Raw genomic sequence first — 18749 nt, forward strand, 5'->3', positions numbered from 1 at the left:
CGTCTTCCTGCTCATTACTTCTGACACAGAAAGAAAAGCGGTGACCCTGAGTTCAAGGCATCTTCCAGTAAACAGCAGCAGAAGTTGATTTCCATTCAGGAAGCCTCCTCGCTGTTACCTGTACAGAAACGTGAGGGCGTCCTCAATGAGCTGCCGATGATGTCCAAACAATGGTGAGGATGTGAGGGTCAGCTCAGAGCCTGAAATTAATGAAGCCCATTGTAATGGTTAAGAAACATGGAGCCGGGAGGTTAATGCGTTTTTGTTCCCTTTTCGACAAGAGTGAGCGCCTTTCTTTCTTTGTTACGCTTGTTATAATTCCAGATATAATTACTCTTCTGCTTGGATGATTAACCCTCAACGGACCAAGCTACTTTAACAACCAAAATGACAGAGTAGGGTTATTGTGTTTATCATACCTGTGCTGCTTCTTTTCCTAATGTAAACAGTTGAGGTATCTCAGACGTATTATTTTCTCTGTGCAATGCCGACTCATCTCCGTCAGTTGAGCTGTTGTCATCGCCTTTTTGGGTATAAAATATCTGTGTATATTGTTAAATTCTACTTGTTTTTCCGAGGTCATGAATTGGCCCACACAAGTTTCTGTGATCTTTTTTCCACCAAAGCAACAATTCTGAGAAAAAAAAAAACAATTTAAAAAAAGTTGTAGGAACAGTAGCCTGAAAATTTTGAAGACTCAAAATATCACAGTGGCGCATATATTTATACAGTTTGGTCACTTGAAGGCTAGTAAGTGGTAGATGGACTTTCATGTGACACAACTGATTTACACCCAACAGATTCTCCTGGTTCATCTTGTTAAAGTTGTACATCTTAGTATTTTACCACCATCAAATCTTCATCCACAGGAAAACACTTATTTTTTTAGTTTTTATTCTTTTAGTAGTAGAACTGTGACTGGCCTCTTGTGTAAAGTGGCAACAAGCTGGACTCAAACCTTGATTATACTCCCTTACAGATGTGAATACCATGGATGCACTGTTGTTGTTATTATGCTGCTTTTGTAGTTCATAACAGTTGGCTTGGAAGACTCCATTCTGTTCATGATCAGGTTACATCTAGGTGTTCTGAACATGGGCACTATTGTAGTGTTGTTTTGCCCAAAAATTTGCATCACTTGGACCCTCATGTATTAGGGGACAGATGATCCCTCCAGTAGTTTAATAGCTTTTTGGTTTCCACATTTATTTCCAAACGAGAAACAAAACAAACATCAGTCTGTTTTACCACTACAGTAAAGTTCCAGTTAACCGTCACCAAAAATGTGTTGACTTTCACATTTTTGGTGCTATAAAAATCACAACATTCAGTCTCGTCCAGACTTATATGAATATTCTGCAAACTGAAGATTTTTCTCCATATTTGGGCCTCTCATCCACACACAGACAGTGTTTTAGGTCACTGAAGTATCTTCTAAAGTGAAGATCATTTTTATAAAGAAACTCTATGCATACTTTTGCTGAACTATAAAGTGAAAGACTTTGGAAATCTGAATTTGCGTGCCTATTGTTGCTTTATGTAATGAGTATGTGCCTAAAACAACAACAGCAATGGATTTCCACTAGTTTCTTTGAATTTGGTTAGCGCTAGCAGCTAGGAGTGTAAACTTTTCATTGCTGCAACACTTTACCAGCATGCAAATGTGCACAGAAACAAGAAAATATGTCTCTTTTTGGTTTTTGATGCATCATTTATGTACACTGACCTAGCAAAGTTGCTAGAATGTTGGTAGTTGTTCGGATGGAGATATTTAGAAAAATAATTGTCATGTTGACAGAATTTTCCATTTTCCATTGACCTTCTCTGCTTTTATTTTATTTTATTTTATTTTTTAGTATTAAACCTAAAGCTAGTTTCCCCAGGATATTTAAAATGAAATCAGTCATCAGCAGGTTAAATAGCCGGATATCACTTCCAAGTTTTACCACTAAGATTACAAAGACATAACTTTATTTTATAATATGAACCATTTTTAAAGCGGTGTATTTTGTGTTGGTCTCAGTGTGTCTGCTAAGTGAGTCATCCAGTTTTAGTATTCACCCCTCCGGCCCTTCGTGACCGCAGACATCCTAAACTTCCCCCTGTCATGCTGACTGGACTGGCAGGGGAATATCATCAGAGAAACTGCAGAGAAAGGAGGAAGAGGGAAACATGGCTCTGCGTTCTGACAGCTGACATACCTCTGATCTTCCACCACACCTCTGGAGTCCTGAGAGACACTCTTAAGTGTCTCCCCGAACTCTGAGCTGAGCGGCGACCGGCCATGCAGGTGTGGAGTGAAGCGTAAAAAGTGGTGTGAAAGCCCTCAAACATCACCTCAATACTGGACTTGTGAAGGACTGGGGATGCTCACGACATGGTTGAGTGTGTGAGACGAAACAAGGAAGCCGAGCATGTCTGGTTTTGGCTCTTGTTTTTTTGTTGTTGTTGCAAAGTTGGTGAAAAGCAGACGTCATAAAGCATACCGTAAAGATTAGTTACACTTTAAGGGATGTTTTCTTTTCTCTGCTCTCTTATAGAGTTAGCTGAGAAAACTGATATAAAGTTGTAATCAGTACACCAAATATGAAGCTACAACCAATAGCCTGCGAGCTCAGCTTGACTATATGAAAGTGTTTTGAAGCCTTTATGCTAAGCTAAGCTAGCCAACTATTGCTTCCAAATGTACAGCAAGTAGCCAGCTAGTTTAGCTTAGCACTAAGAATGTGAGATGGTGAATTCTCACCATAATGCTTTGGCTTTTGTACAGCGTAAACAAATAAGGTATAGCGTGTTAATTTTGTGACCTTTGTCTAGAGCTAGGCTAGCAGTTTTCTTCTGATTTCAGTGTTTGTGCTAAGCTAACTAATTTAGGTAGTCTTATACTGGCCATATAGCCAAAAAAACCCGAAAAACGGTGCCAGTCTTCTCCTCTAACTCTTGACAGAAGTGCAACTGTGCATAGTTCCCAAAATGTTGAGTTACAGCTAGTATTTGGCTAGCTTAGCTTAGCAGAAACACTGTGAGATGGTGAATTTTCATTGTAATGCGTTGGTTTTTGTACAGCTTAAACAAATAATGTATAGCATGTCGATCAGTGAACTTTATCAAGTCAGTTTTGTTACATTTGGACAAATCTAGGCTAGCTGTTTTCCTCTGATATCAGTGTATGCGCTACGCTAAGTTATGTAGTGGTATCAGTCTTCAAATGTAAGTTTTGACAAATGGTACTAGGTGTGTTTTCCTAAGCACTGAGCTACACTGAAAAGCCAGTTATCTTAGCTTAGCACAAATATTGTAAGATGTAAAAAAAACAGTTTTGAAGCTTTGGTTTTTGTACAGTTTAAATGAAATACAACTTGCTCATTTGCTAAGCTAACAGACTAGTTCCTATAACCTTATATGGACTGGAATTAAAGTGGGATTAATCTTGTCAACTAATTGTTGAAACAAATGGCAGTTGGCATATTTCTCAAAATGTTGAAGTACAGCGAGTGATCGGCTACTTTAGTTTAGCACAAAGACTGGAGAACAGTGAATTCTAGACCTTAAAGCTTCAGCTTTTGTACAGTTTGATCCAATTAAAAAATAATGTGTTAATTACTGAGCTTGCTTCCAGGCTGAGTGCAAAGTGAAGCTAGATGTATTTCCTAAAACGGGACTCTCACAGAAAGATCATTTCAGTTAGATAAAGCATAACGAGAAGGGAAAACCCAAAGACAAAACAGTAAATGTCATTTTACATTCATGACATTCCTGAACTACCAGTCAGGTAATAACTGTTGACTGATAATAACAATGGAGAGCAGTAAATCTGTTGGTCCTGGTCAAAGCTTTGGTGTCCAGACGAGCATAAACACCCAAACAAACGGTCCACCAAGCACGTAACCTCAACATCTATAGCTGGCCTCTACACGCCTCCAGCTTCCTGTCGCTGGCCGGGCGGAGTCTCCCTAATCACACGTCCATATCTCTTATCAGCGCCCAGAGGGGCCAAATCATAACTTCCTCAGAGACAAAGTCATTTAAAAAGGGAAGAGGCTGTTGCCTTCTGTGGTCATACTCAAACAGGAGCCCAGCAGATACAATCGCTTACGTAAACGCCGGGCTGAGAGGAGAGAGGCCCCTAAGCGTGGAAACTGAAGAATTTCAGCAAACATGCAGGCCAAGTAGAAAGTCTATTGTTGTTTCTGACAGGTATACAATGTTGGTTTGTTCCTCACTGAGCTCGTATTTCATTTGGTAATTAGGTCAGATATGGATTTAGACACATTCTTGAACCCATGACGTACTTTTTTCTCAATACTTTTTTTCTCAGAGGAAACTATTGCGTCATTGTTGGTCCATGTTTTGATGAATTAGTTAGAAACCATTACAGACATTCAAGTCAAGTTAATATACCGATAACAGCAGTCAATGTAGTCAGTATATTTCCTGTATTTTTTTAAAAAAAAAGGTAGATATGCACGATTCATTTGAAGATTTCTACAACATAAAACCGTTTTTTATATTATCAAGACACTTTTAAATCACAAATTAATGCAACACAAGTCTCAGCAGCCACAAAAAGACCCATGTCTGTTCACTTTAGCAATTACAAACGTAACTTTAAAGGCAAGCAGGCTAGCCTTGGCAAGCTATTTAGGTTACTATAGGGATTTTCAAATGTTTTATTTTAGACTCATTTTGATAATTCAACATATAAGGAAAATACGTGCTCTGTGAGAAGAGCAGGACTGTAACTGTAGCTAGCATGTTAGCTAGCATTGTTAACAAGCAAATTAGCCCGCCAGTATAGCTAGCTAGACTTCTGTCAGAGTATATTTCTAAAGTTTGTGTTTTTTTAAAGAAAACTAAACTAGTTCATAGTTGTGATTCATCTGTGTCATTCATTTTTTTTATTCTTTGCCCATCCATTCCATTTTTGTGAACACATTGTCTGGTGAGCAACTTAAGAGGATTTTTTAAAAAAAATTGACACAACCATCCACTTTTGGTGTTTAATAGTCATTGACCTCACAAAACACGTCTTTGGCCACAACTCAAGAATTCAAATACAATTTAAATACATTTTAAATGTAAAAATCACCAAAATTACGCTATTTATCCAATCCAGAAACTGTAAAAACAGAGCAAATCATTACTTTTCCAGCTTTGTCCTTGAATGAATTCTATGACATGCAATTCCATCATAAAAAATCAACAAAATTTAACCTCAGAATTGCTTTATTGTGCATGTCTCCAACAAGGTTTTACCAAAAATGAATGTGGCTGCACCAATATAAACAAGAAATTTCACATGGCTAGGTGCAACCAAGAAGCTTTCGGTTGAGCTGCAGGTGGTGTTGTACACAGAGACACATATGGAAACAAATGACAGAGACTGGGAGAGAAAACATATCCATCCATCCATACACCGCTTTTTCCTCATTAGGGTCGCGGGGGGTGCTGGAGCTGACTCGGGTGAAGGCAGGGGACACCCTGGACAGGTCACCAGTCTGTCGCAGGGCTACATATACAGACACACAATCACACTCACATTCACACCTACGGACAATTTAGAGTAACCAATTAACCTCAGCATATTTTTGGACTGTGGGAGGAAGCCGGAGTACCCGGAGAAAACCCACGCATGCCGAAATAAAACATAGTTACACAGCATGGCTGAAAAACAGAGCCAAACAGAGGAGCTGGTGGAGTTGGTGGAAGATATATTCAGCATGGTGAAACATCTTAGTAGAGTTGATGTGCAAAGTAGAGACAAAAGGTCTGAAGAGGCTGTAGAAAATGTGAGACAGCAGGATTACTTTCAGGCTCCTTTGCTCTGCTTTGTGTTTAGGTGGCAGCCATTTTATCAAACACATCTAGAAAAGAACATAAACAGTGGAGTACACTTGAAACAGTGCTTGACAGAATGATTCCCCACACTTGTTATGAGCAAGAAACACTCCTCACTAAAGTAAAGATATTCGCCATAATACCTGTGCGACACATGAACAATTAATTTCAACTGCAATCCGGCCTTTGTGTGGAAGCCGATGCAGAGAATTAGAAAAGGTTGAAAGGAGAAAGAAAGCTGCTATGAAACGTTTCTCGCTTGAAGCATAAAAAAATGTTGAGGTAATCCGGGATGTTTACAATACGCAGCGACAGAAATCATTTTCTCAGTCTGTCTGCACGGCTCAGAAGAGGATTTTCTGAGAAAATATTTGCCCACCACAAACCTCCATGAAATGTTAAACCTGCTCCATGAAAAAACAGGCCCGTCGCAGTTAGCAGCTAGAATACCGCCAAGGGCATTTCTTGTTTTCATATTCAGACAGCATGAAATATGGCCAGCATTAGTCTCCACTAAAGAACAACAGCAGCCGTTTGCCCGTGACGGATTGCTTCTTCAAACACTTCTTCTTGTTTTTTTTTGTTTTTTTTACTGCCTATTTATTCAGAAGAAGGAAAAGAACCTTATTCTCGTTTTATTTTATGTGACATATTGAAACTTTTGCTCAGATTTAACTTGACAGCCGGACGGAAACTTGGCTTTTGAAGTGGTCTCGCTCCAGCCAGGGGTCAGCGGCGCTGCATCACGGCATAAAGCAGATGGCCCAGATATGTAAACACTGAGGGGGAGATTCAACCAGTGTGGCAGCCTTCAAAACAACAGAGAAAGAAGGGAACAGGCCAAGAAATTAAGGACAGAATGGTAAAACATGGACCGATTAGCATAACTATGTATACTCCGACTTTTTAAACAACCGGATAGTTAAGCGCCGAGCCTGTTATTTGGCATTTAAGATCAAGTATTCTTGCTAAGCCTCGATTGTCCCGAGAAGTTCTGTAAATCCTGGGATGTGTGGATCTAAATAATCACCCTCACTGCTTGTCATTGTGGAACCTCAAGTGTCAAGAGTTTAAAAGTCTTTTAAACCAGTTTTCCACTTTAAGCAGGTCTTAATGTGCTGCTTTTGGCCAAATGTGGTTTCTGTAAAAAGCGTTTGAGGTCACAGCCTGCAGGGGAAAATCTGAGCAGGGAGAAACCAAACAATTGTTATTATTAGAATTATCTTGGGGCCCTTGAGGAAAAACATTCAGCCCCAAATCCCTGTGGAACACATGTGGATAGAGAGGGATTGCAGGCCGAACTCAGATGTAGAAGAAGCACAGTGGAACAGGGATGAAAAGCTTCAAAACAAAGTTGGGTTTCTTTGATTCATCACATGTTACAAGCTGTGCAACTTTTCGGCAAAAACAAATCACACTGAAATGCTGAAATCCTGGCAGACAAAATCGTCAAAGACCAATGTTTTGGTTCTTAATGTTACCAACAACTTTGACTTTTTGGATCCAGATGTCACTGTTTATACCAAGAGAAAAAGAGCAGGTGTTTTAAGTATGTTTATGCTGTTTCTAAGTTTAGTTTTAATGTTTAAGTTAAAGGAACTCAGTCTAAAATTGTCCAAAATGACTCAGAGCTTCTTTAAAATAACCTGAAACTTCATCAAGGCAACATAAAATGGTTAAAAAATTGACTACAAATTTGTGGAAACTAACAAAAAAGTCCAAACTGACTCCGAAATTGTCCAAAATAACTCAAAAAATGCCCTAAATTGAATTAAAGTAGTTAAAAAAATTACTCAAATTTATTTTATATGACAAATTTTGAGTCATTTCTCACAATATTAGTCATTTTGGACACGTTTTAGTCCAGTTTTGAGTCTCTGCTCATCAGCTGTAGAAAGATGTTTCACCATGCTGGATGTATCTTCAACAACGTCCTCCTCTGTTCACTGTTTCTGAGTCATGCTGCATTCATTTTATTCATTTGTTAAACATGCTACTGTCGTCTTTGTCTGAAAGTGTCCAACATGACTCAAAGCATCTCTAAAATAACTTGAAACTTGGTCAAAGCAATATTAAATGGTTAAAAATTGACTCAAAATGTGTAGAAAGTAACAAAACAATTCCAAACTAAGTCCCAAATCTAAAATAACTAAAAAAAAAAAAGGTCTACATTGTATTGAAGTAGCTCAAAATTACTGAAGTTTTGTTCATCGTGACAATTTTTGAGAAATTTTTGGACAATTTGAGTCATTTTGGACAAGTTTCAGTCCAGTTTTGAGTCTCTGCTCATCAGCTGCAGAAAGATGTTTCACCATGCTGGATGTATCTCAAACAACTTACTCCTCTGTTCACTGGTGATGAGCCTTGCTGCATTTATTTCATTCATCCAGGATAGTCTCTCTTGTCGTCTACTCTCTATTCCGTGGAAACACTGCCTGTAGTTCATCTGAAACTTTCTGAATTTTCGCCTTGTGACTGTTGGTCACAGCTGAGACATTCATGGCTTCTACGTTGTGCTCAGAAGTGCAGAATTTTTAGTTTTTATAGAATATGGTGCAAATGGATAATTTTTGGTAAATTTAATGAGACATGTATAATTAGGTGATTTTAAAGAATTACCACAATTTTAAGATTTGGTTAGATGTCCAGATAGAGCCACGTGATGAGTTCAAGGACCATTGTAAAGTTGATAATCTGACAATTCTTTCTGTTTCTACTTTTAAAAAATGGCGTAATTTTGCATTAAAAAAAAGAAAAGAAAACATGCCTTTCAACACTGGTGCATTTTTGCGTTCAGAGGGTTAAATTTTCATTAATGCACCTGTACTTTAAGAACTTCCAAAGCTCAGAATATCTACATTTTGCATCCATGACGAACTTTCAGACATGTTTTGCCGTAGACTCACCTTTGGACTTGGTTGTTTTTCATTCCTTCATGGGTCTAATTAACAGATGGTTAGCACATGGGAACCATCACGTTAATCCGGTGGTCCATGGCAACAGCCTCTAAGGGAAAACTCCAACAGACAGACAGAAGACGAAGAGAAGGGAAACATTAAAAACGTCTTTCCTCCTCTCTCAGAAGCTCCCATCCCCACTCTCACCCAATTAGCATTAATTAAAATGGCCTCTTCTAGGAGCCACAGTTAATTAATAGCCTGTATGAGCTTCCAGTTTTTTTTCCATGTTTTTTTTCTTTCACCCAAATGCAAATGTAATTAAACTTCATAAACAGAAGACTGATTAAGTGCAAATATTTGCCCTCTTAAAGCGGGGGGAGCATGAAATGATTATAATTGAATCAAATGCTGTTTCTCTTCTCCGTGTTTGCAGAGATTGAAGCCAAGGAGGCCTGCGATTGGCTGCGAGCCGCCGGCTTCCCCCAGTATGTGCAGTTATTCAAAGGTAAATATGAGCCACTGAGGCCCAAAGAGTTCAACACGATACAGAGCAAATCCAGATGAGGCCTCGGACGGCGTCTTATTGCTTCATTCGTCTTGTTTGTGTTTCAGACTGCAGGTTCCCCGTCGACATTGAGCGAGCGAAGCACGATCACCACTTCCTGGATAAGGATGCGCTCGATTCACTCTGCAGGTAACACATGTTCCAAATGATGTACAGAACATCAAAAACACCTTAAAACAATTAAATGCAACCACAAAGCAGAAAATACAAGCTAGAAATTAGACTGATGGGACTGTTTGAGAGGCTCATACCATAATTAGAAAATGTGAGGTTTTGGATCTGTTAACACGTTTTGATTCTTTATGCGTAAGAAGAACTCGATCCATAGTAAAAATGTTACCATCAGGGCTGATAAACCTAAATTAAATGATTCCATACATTTTAAAGTTTTTTGATTTCACGAGGGCAAAAAAATGAATTAAAATGTTATTGATGATTAGAAAACACTTGTGCAGTTATGTTAGCACATGAATAAAAGTGTGAGTTTTCACAGAAAACTTCAAATTGTCTGGATGACCCCAAACTTTTGAATGGTGCTGTAGGTCAACTTTAACTCATTAGGACCAACTTTAAATAATGTGGAGCAACTTTAACTAATATAGAACAACTTGAGCTCCTTAAGAGCAACTTTAACTAATATAGAACAACTTTAATTCATGCACACTACACTTCAAAAGTTTGGGGTCACTTAGAAATGTCCTTATTTTTGAAAGGAAAGCAATTTATTTCAGTGAAGATAGCATTAAATGAATGATAAATCCAGTGTAGACATTGTTAATGTGCTAAATGACTATTCTAGCAGGAAACAGCTGGTTTTTAATGGAATATCTCCATAGGGGTACAGAGGAACATTTCCAGCAACCATCACTCCTGTGTTCTAATGCTACATTGTGTTAGCTAATGGTGTTGAAAGGCTCATTGATGATTAGAAAACCCTTGTGCAGTTATGCTAGCACATGGATAAAAGTGTGAGTTTTCATGGAAAACATGGAATTGTCTGGATTACCTAAACTTTTGAATGGTAGTTTATATTGAAATGTGTTGAGATTAAAAAATGAAGCATTTTTGGTTTATTTAACCCAAACATGAAGATTCCACATTTTCCTTCTAAACAAGTTTGCTCTTTGGCCAGTTAAATATTTCTTTTTAGAGTTTTTTTAGGCTAAACAGTTTTGGTAAGGAGAGAAGGTTCTTTCTTCCTTAATGATGCCGGCTCAGGCTTTAAAATAGTTTCCTGTTTGCCAAAAGTTGCTGTTGCAGCACACAAAAAAACATAGTCCTTCACAAAGTGAGCAAATGGAGACTTTTAAATGTAATTTTAAATTTTAGGTCAAGTTTTCTCCAGATGACACTTTGATACACAAACTCCTTTATTTATATTGAAACTCTCTGCATAGTGCTGCCATAAATAATGAATTTCTTGCCGCCTGTACCTCGTCTAATTCTCTCTTCGTCCTCTTTCAGGAGATTAATCACTTTAAACAAATGCGTGGAAATGAGGCTGGAGCCACGAAGATCAAAACACCGGGTGAGTGCTGAGAGCAAATGCTGAGAAACTCGAACACGGCGGGGAGGCGTCACGCCATGAAATCTGCTGGATAAGCATCATCAGATATTGACTGATATCAGCTGATCCGTTCTCCTCCTTCATCTCAACAGTTTCTCATCCTAGGAAAAAAATATGTCCAGGAGGAGTCCAGAAAACACAGAATTAAAGCTTCATTGTCTTCAGTTTAACATCTTTTTATTAATATTATACCACTTGTTACTGTTCCCGATTAGACACAACAAAGGGATGTTGACATCAGGTATTATTTACTTCATGTCTATGGGGTAAATATTAAAAAGTAATTCTCAATTTTACAATTTCAAAAAAAAAATTTAACAATCCAGCACTAATTTTGGAACAGTTTCATTTGATTTGTAAGTTTTTGGTCTCTGAGGACAGGTTTATTTCCTGCTATGACAAAATATGAGAAACAGACTTCATACCAGGCAAAATAAGAAGTTAAGATGATATTTACAGCTTTCTGCTCAAGGTAAAATTAATGTAAACAAAAATGAAATTGTTTGTAAAAACCTCAAAACTCCAGAGTTTGCCAAGTTGAAAAGTATGTTATCTTTGCAAAAATGGAACCATGTATGCCAGACACTGGAAAAAAAACAGGAAAAATCATTGGATTTTTAACTTTCCAGTGGTTCTTGAACTAATCTACTCATCTGTGAAGTTATTTTGTCTTGCAAATGAACCAAATCTTAGCTTAAAATTATTATATTTCAACCACGTCGCCTCATTCTACTTGATTCGTTTAAGAAAATATGCAGAAATACATCAGATCCTGTAGAAAATCATGTGTCACATGACTGAATTCTGTGAATTTTCAGCTGATCTGGATTTTGTGTTTACACAGAGCTGAGATGAGACAAGTATTGAAATAATTTAGAGAGACTGAAGGGAAAATTAAACACGGTGTATCAATAAAATAAATGCAGCATGACGCATAAACAGAGGAGCAAGTTGTTGGAGATACATTCAGCATGGAGAAACATCTCTCTACAGATGACTTGCAAAGTCGTGTAAAAAAGTCTGTAGAGGCTTCAAAAATCTAAGTAATTAACTACAATTAGCTACAATTTTTAACTTGCATTGGTAACACCTGTGAGGAAACAATGCTGGATGTGTCGATTCCAGGTTGGCCAGATTTTTTATAAAATGAATACTGAAAGAAATGAAACCTTTTTTATGCTTTATAGAGTTACAACTATTTCATACTGCACAGAAAACATTTTAGAGCTCTCTCTACTTTGAGTCATGGTTGTGCTGTTTCCATAGTGGTGCAGGACTTTATATTGCAGTTAAAAATGAGTCCACTGTGAAGAAAAATGCTACAAGAAAAAAACTGCTTGGTGCTAAATACAACATACTGTATAGTCATATTTGAAGCAATGGAGAATTTAATACATTGACTTTTTATGGGATAAGAGTCAAAAACATCCTTGGAATTCAACATGTTCTTATGTGTTTGCTGATTTTCACATCTTCTTGACTGGCTGATCTCTTCTTCTTCCAGAGAGACGACTGTGATGAGGAAGACTTCTGCGCCATCAGCCCCAACTGGACCTACGACCGGCGGACGCGACAGTGGCGGCGCCTCGACTCCACTGTGGACATCCTCCACCTGTCCGACAGCCCGACCCGACCCAGCGACCGCCATGACGTCTGCTCCATCCACAGCTCCAGCAGCACCGAGAGCGAAGGCCACGATGGCCACCACAAGAGTTCCGGAGAACCCGTCGCCACCTCCACCGCCAGCACCGCCACCGACGATCAGGAGACCAGCAGGAGCTCCTCCCGCTGCTCCTCCACTAACAAGACCCAGTCCCTGGACACGTCCTTCAGCGGACCGCCCTCTCCTAGAGGAAGTGGTGGAGGATCGTCCACCATGAGCCTGGAAGCTGAGGGCTCCTTCCCAGACAAGCCGCCCAGGAAGAAGGGCACCACTCTGCTGAGGAAGATGGAGAAACTGAGGCTGAGGGGGACGGCCGGCTTCCTCCTGTCGGATCATAGCGGTGGAGGCAACAGGCGTCTGATAAGTGGGCCGGTTGTGGTCCAAGAGGAGGAGCCGTCAAGGTGAGGACTGTGGATTATTACAATCTTACAGAAACCAAATGCACTCCTGAAGGTTCTTTACTCCAGCAGAATTCAAACAGTTAATTCCATTAAAAAACAATCAGGGCTTTCCACATGACCTCTTCAGAATCAGCACTCTGTATTTGCAAAACATGCAAAATTTTGCCTTCATGTTACGAATATTTTCCCAGTTACAGGACCTTGAAGTACACACTTCACAGTTCGCGTTTTTTCTAGCATTTTTGAGCCTCATAACTTCAGAAGTACATTTTTATCTACAAGAAACTTTCCGGACTTAAAACACATTGGAGTTCTGATTTTTACAAAAATGCAACCAAATCAATTTTAAATCGACTCCAGGTGTCACAGTCTAAACACAAAATCTAATTTTTGTTCAGCACTATTCTTTCTATTACCAACTTTGAGCATCAACACTATGGGATAGAATGGAATAAAGAGTTTCAACAACAAAGCTGCAGCAGTTTAATGGCAAAGGGCCATAGAAGCAAGCGTTGGAGCCTTGGATGTGTTTCTGTGTTCCGATCATTCAGAAAACTTCTGAACAAAACAAAACTGTGTTCAACAAAAATGAGTTTTGGCTCTAGATTGTGACACCTGGAGTGGATGGTTTCAATTTTTAATAGAGCTCAGATGAGTTTTTCATCTTCGAAAATCTCCTGATTGAAATAAAGAAGTGTTAAATTTCGACTCATCCCTTTTAAGCGTTAAGGGTCTGTCCTGCCGCAAACTTTCCATTAAATGAGCCTACGTTATTGTGCTTAAAACACAGCTAATTGTGAGGAGGTCAGATAAGAACTTCTGTCAGATGTGGTTGATTTTATACGGAATGACTCAAAAATCTTCTGTCCAAATATCCAGTTTTATTCAGAATTACTCTTGTGCATCATTAACTGTTGACTTCTGTCTTCCTGAATGTCTTCAGTCCACAGGATCAGGCCAGCAGTCGAACGTCTTCGTCGCCTTCGTCTCCTTCGTCTCCTCACACCATCAGCAGTGGCAGCAGCAGTAACAGCCAATCAGAGAGCAGCAGCACTGTCAGCACGCCCAGCCCCGTCACCCGGGTCAGGAGCAACTGCAAACGCTCCAACAGCGGCGTTGGTGATGGAACGAGTCGGAACAACCAGAACCACGCAGGAATGGAGGTAAGTCCCTGGAGGTCGACCCCTTAACCTCAGATTTTAACTGTAACACACTTGTAGGTCATTTAACACACTTTCAAGGAGGCTGACAAGCAAATAAAGTGGACTTTTTTGGTGTGTTTTTGTTGGTCTTAGTAGTTTATAATGTAAACAGCATTAAGTTTGTATGTGCAGTAGGCAGGTGGCAAAACTGAAAAAGCCATTTTAGAGCAGTTACACTGGACTACGGATGTCCTGATCAAGTTTATTTGCCCCAAATTTTAACTAAGTCATTTAAAATCGGATACCATTTTCCAAGATAATACAAACTTCAAGTACACTGTCTAAAATGTAGTGTCAGAAGGTAGGGTCTACTGGTTCCACAAGCTCTAAAGATATAGAAAACCTGTATTCGTTGCATGCATGCCAGAAATGTATTGTGGTTTTAATATTTCAATTCAACTTTTAAAAACGTGATTTTGACCCCCTTAAGTATTGTAGATCAGCTGTAGTGCCTGGTTGTTTCACTATGTGTCACCTCTTTTTTAATACTGTAGAGACCAGAGGAGGTGGTCACATAGACTACGAGCAGAGAGCATTGTGGGGGTTTAGCTAGCAACGGGCACCATGACCAAGACTTCTGTGACACTTAATGACCTCCAGCCACTTTAAGACACACTGGGATTAAACAGGACGGTTTTCATATATTGCATATATAATGCTGCTGATGATTGATTTCTGAATGTCCTGCCACAAATTAGGATCTCCTTTTATGACACCTGCATGACAGCAAACACAGATAAAGTATTGCTTTTAGGTTACTGGTATTGATCAATTGAAATCTTTGGGACTGGATGTAGTCATTGTTATATTTCACACCAAGTGGTCTTGATGGTTGTAATTTCAAGTATTTAATGCATATTAATCTACATAGAGGGATACCCAGTAAGCCAGTATTTTACCTTTTACCTCACTGATACATGCGTTCACTCTTTCAGGACTACAGGAACCAGATCAACAACAACAACAACAGCAGCCATGAGAGCCTGGTCTTCCAGATCCCCCAGGGACACAAACCGGGAACCTTCCCCACCTCCCTCATGCACAAACACGCCATCCTGTCGCCCATCATCGACAGCACCTCTGTCAACTGGAGGACCGGCAGCTTCCACGGTTATCGGGCGCGAAACAGCATCCGTCGCGGCACGTCGTCTCTGGCCTCGCCGTCTTCGTCGTGTGACGTCCCGAGTCCACTCGCTCTGCTGGACCACCGGATGAGCGTCTACGACAACGTACCCAACGACCGGCTGCTGTCTGAAAGCGAAGGAGGCAGCGGCGGAAGTGGCAGCGAGGAGTCAGAGGTGAGTCAAAAGACTGTTACTGCATTTATATTTACTGTTGTACTGCACCCTGTAAATGTGTAGTGTAATATGAGTCTGTTTTTACTTGAAGAGTCGTTACAGTAATGTCTAAAAATAAGACATGTACATATACTTCAGGATGTGGGGCATCTCTGGGAATATTTGGTTTGGATTTAAATAAACAGTTTTTAAAGTTTGCCTTTTCACAAAAAAAAAAGCGTTTTCTTGGTTCCACTTCCCACCAGCAAGGGATACATCGAGCATTGGGGGAAATACGTTGGGGGAAATTGTGCCATCAATTATGTTGACGTAAAATTGAAAGTTTTATACCTCATCTAATGCTATATCAAAGACCAATTCAACGCTAAATGACCTCTTAGAAGTTGTATTTAAACATAAAATGTACAACTTTAAAGGCCAGTATCCTTCAATGAGCACCACAGATGACAAACTTTGGAACAAAATCATGTTTAAAATGAACAAATTTTACTGTAATTTTTACAAAACTGGGGTATTGTTGAACATATAGCTGTAGATTTACGGGAATGTCATTATTTATCAACAAGACAACATGGTCATCAATATCCCCCGCCATATGTGATGTCTATGAGTCTATATCCAAAATAGTGATCAAGGGCCATAACTCTGTTAAATATTATCGTACAGGTCTGATTTTTGAACTTGATCAAGGTGTCCATGGTGTGAAGCTACACACTAAATTTCGTAATCCTAGCTGTAATAGTTTCCGAGAAAAGCTGTCCCCTTCATCTCGGACGGACAGACGGACGGACGGAGGCCAAACCTATATCCCCCTTTTCCACTTTGTGGAGGCGGGGGATAATAATCGCAGGTGCCACCATCCTAAGAGAAGTGCATCATCCAAGCAGTTTAGAGCTAACAGTTTAGCCTCACATTGTAGCTCACTAATGCACTGACACGTGTGTGAAATAGTTTCAGATGTCTCAGTAATTGTTCAGATGCAACACTTATAATACCACAAACATAAAAATTAACTTTGAACAACAAAAACCTGTTGTGTTGGTCCATGTGCTCCTTAGAATGGAAACATTTTCAAAAATACAACCAGTTTTCTTTCATGGTTTTCTAGAAACAAAGGGTGGCTCAGTTAACCCACAGACTCGTCTCACCCCACTCTTCCCTGCTTATTTTTTTTCACATATTACTGTCGTTCTTTCAAGAGGTTACAAGGTTGGAAGAACCCAGAACCCATGATACGGTCAGTGTCTATACAGAATGTTATTGTAGTGTAATGTCTCCATGTTATGGTGACATGTAGCTGACAAGAGTAGTTTGAATTATAACTAATTCTATATGCTATTACACCTTACATTAAAATCACACAGATTCAGTGGATTAACCATCATTTTATTTGACCCTTTAGTTGGGTGACAGTAGACTAAACTGGTCAACTGTAAACAAAAGCCAAACACTGCTGACACACTGATGTTGCTAAAATGTTTGGTTGAATAGGACTTCCTGTGCTGTAATATTACTAATAATGAAGTACTGTAAAAATGAGGTCTTGGTACTTTTACTTAAGTAGAACATCTGGGTACTTTCTCCAATATTTAGGCCTACATACTGCACTTTTTGTGTTTTTGAGTCACTTTACTGGAATTATATATTCATATGTGGATGGTGGGATTTGTTTCTAAATGACACAATAATCCACAGAGTGATACACAGTGAATAAAAATGTCAAAATGTTCTGTTTTTAATGCAACAAGGCTTTAAATCCTTCACCAATAAAACACTGATCCCTTCAGGCTACAAATCCAAAATAAAAAAACAGGCAACATAAGGAGAAGTCTCTCTGTCTTTTACTCTTTGGCACTCCTGCCGCTCCACAAAAAAAGTATAAAATCTGAAATGACAGTCTATAAAAACACGACTAATTCAATCGAGGATATTGATTCTGCTAAGCTAAGCTCCATATGGAGTTTCCCCCATAAAGCCAAAAATCATTTTGTGAGTGCTCTTATCAAATTCCATTTTAGGTCAAAACTGTGCAGTCATCTCTGACAAGTTGCATTAATCAGTCGGGATTCTTCCTGAAACAGGAGAGGAGCCGTTTGGGATGAAGTTGGAAAGCACTTTGGCAGCTGAGGAAGTGAAGAGTAGATATAAAATATTACGGGAGTCATTAGGAAATAGCTTTTATTTCTGCTCCTTTCCTCCAGAGAGCGACATCTTCTCTCCAAATGTGATCGTTTGCAAATATCTGCAGAGTCAGACAAAGAGATTTATACACTATTGTAAAAGAAACTTGTCTTTGTTGGCGCCGAGACCAGAAGCTGTGGAAATTAAAACTGCTACTGGTAAGTGAGTAAATTAGACAAATAAAAAGGCCGTTTGCTTCTTTGTGAATAAAAATAAACTGGCACTGCTGTCACATTAGGCTTAATGAAGGCCAAGAAAGCGGTTTATAAAGTAAACAGTTACGTAAACAGGACAATGAACTGGATAATGGAGAGTCTGAGTAGCGGAGAGTAGATAAAATCCTCCACCAGTGTTTTCTTCACCGCTGGATTAAAGCACGTCCGTTTTAAGTAATAAAAGTCAGGTTAAAGCTTTTTTTCAGCTCAGTTTTTTATGTCCTAATGCAGCAAATCCTAAAAAAATGGGGAAAATCAAAGTTGAATTTCAATACGTACAACATTTTTAAGTGTCCACAAAAATGGTAGCTTTATGTACGTTACATATTTCAACTATTTCATACTTTTAAACCTGTTGATGGGTTTTTAGGGTTCAGAGGGTTAAGAACATCATTTCATTCTTGAATTTTCCTCGGGATTACTAAAGTTTCGATCCATCTGTCTGTCTGTCCATCCATCTAGCTTTGTCCTCTGGGATGCTAAGTCTTTTTTTTCATTGTGAATTAAACTGTGAATTGAAAGGACCTTGTAGACCAGCGGCCCCCAACCACTGGGCTGCACAAAATGAATAAAAAATCATTATTTTTAATTTGAGTTCCTGCTAAGTTATATTTTGAAAAACAAATACACCCCCTGTCAAAAGTTTTGAGACAGTTTCTAATTTATTTGAATGAGAAAATGTCTCAAAACTTTTGACAGGGGGTGTAGATCGTGTTCCCGTCACTTCTGTTAAATGAAGCTAACCCTCGCTAAAATTAATACAAAACAAACGTCTCTGGAGAGTTTCTTTGAAAAATGGGAGGGACTGAGACAGAAGTAAGTACATATTTAACAATAAACAAGTAATTTTATTTATTTAGGACACTTTTTTTTTCCATCCATCCATTATCTACACACCGCTTAATCCTTATTAGGTTTG

General features: G+C 39.0%; 1 protein-coding gene across 3 annotated transcripts in view; it reads left to right on the plus strand.

The window, feature by feature from the left end:
* si:dkeyp-23e4.3 (rho GTPase-activating protein 7) overlaps positions 1-18749 on the plus strand; it is a 167300-nt gene that overhangs the window by 124698 nt on the left and 23853 nt on the right. For all 3 annotated transcript variants that reach the window (XM_051937403.1, XM_051937404.1, XM_051937405.1), the window contains exons 2-7: positions 9172-9243; positions 9351-9432; positions 10768-10831; positions 12375-12934; positions 13878-14097; positions 15072-15434. In XM_051937403.1, the coding sequence (XP_051793363.1) occupies positions 9172-9243; positions 9351-9432; positions 10768-10831; positions 12375-12934; positions 13878-14097; positions 15072-15434 (1361 nt within the window). The remainder of the gene's footprint in view (positions 1-9171; positions 9244-9350; positions 9433-10767; positions 10832-12374; positions 12935-13877; positions 14098-15071; positions 15435-18749) is intronic.

The sequence above is a fragment of the Acanthochromis polyacanthus genome, chromosome 17, assembly GCF_021347895.1.
Source record: "Acanthochromis polyacanthus isolate Apoly-LR-REF ecotype Palm Island chromosome 17, KAUST_Apoly_ChrSc, whole genome shotgun sequence".
Classification (NCBI taxonomy): Eukaryota; Metazoa; Chordata; class Actinopteri; family Pomacentridae; genus Acanthochromis; species Acanthochromis polyacanthus.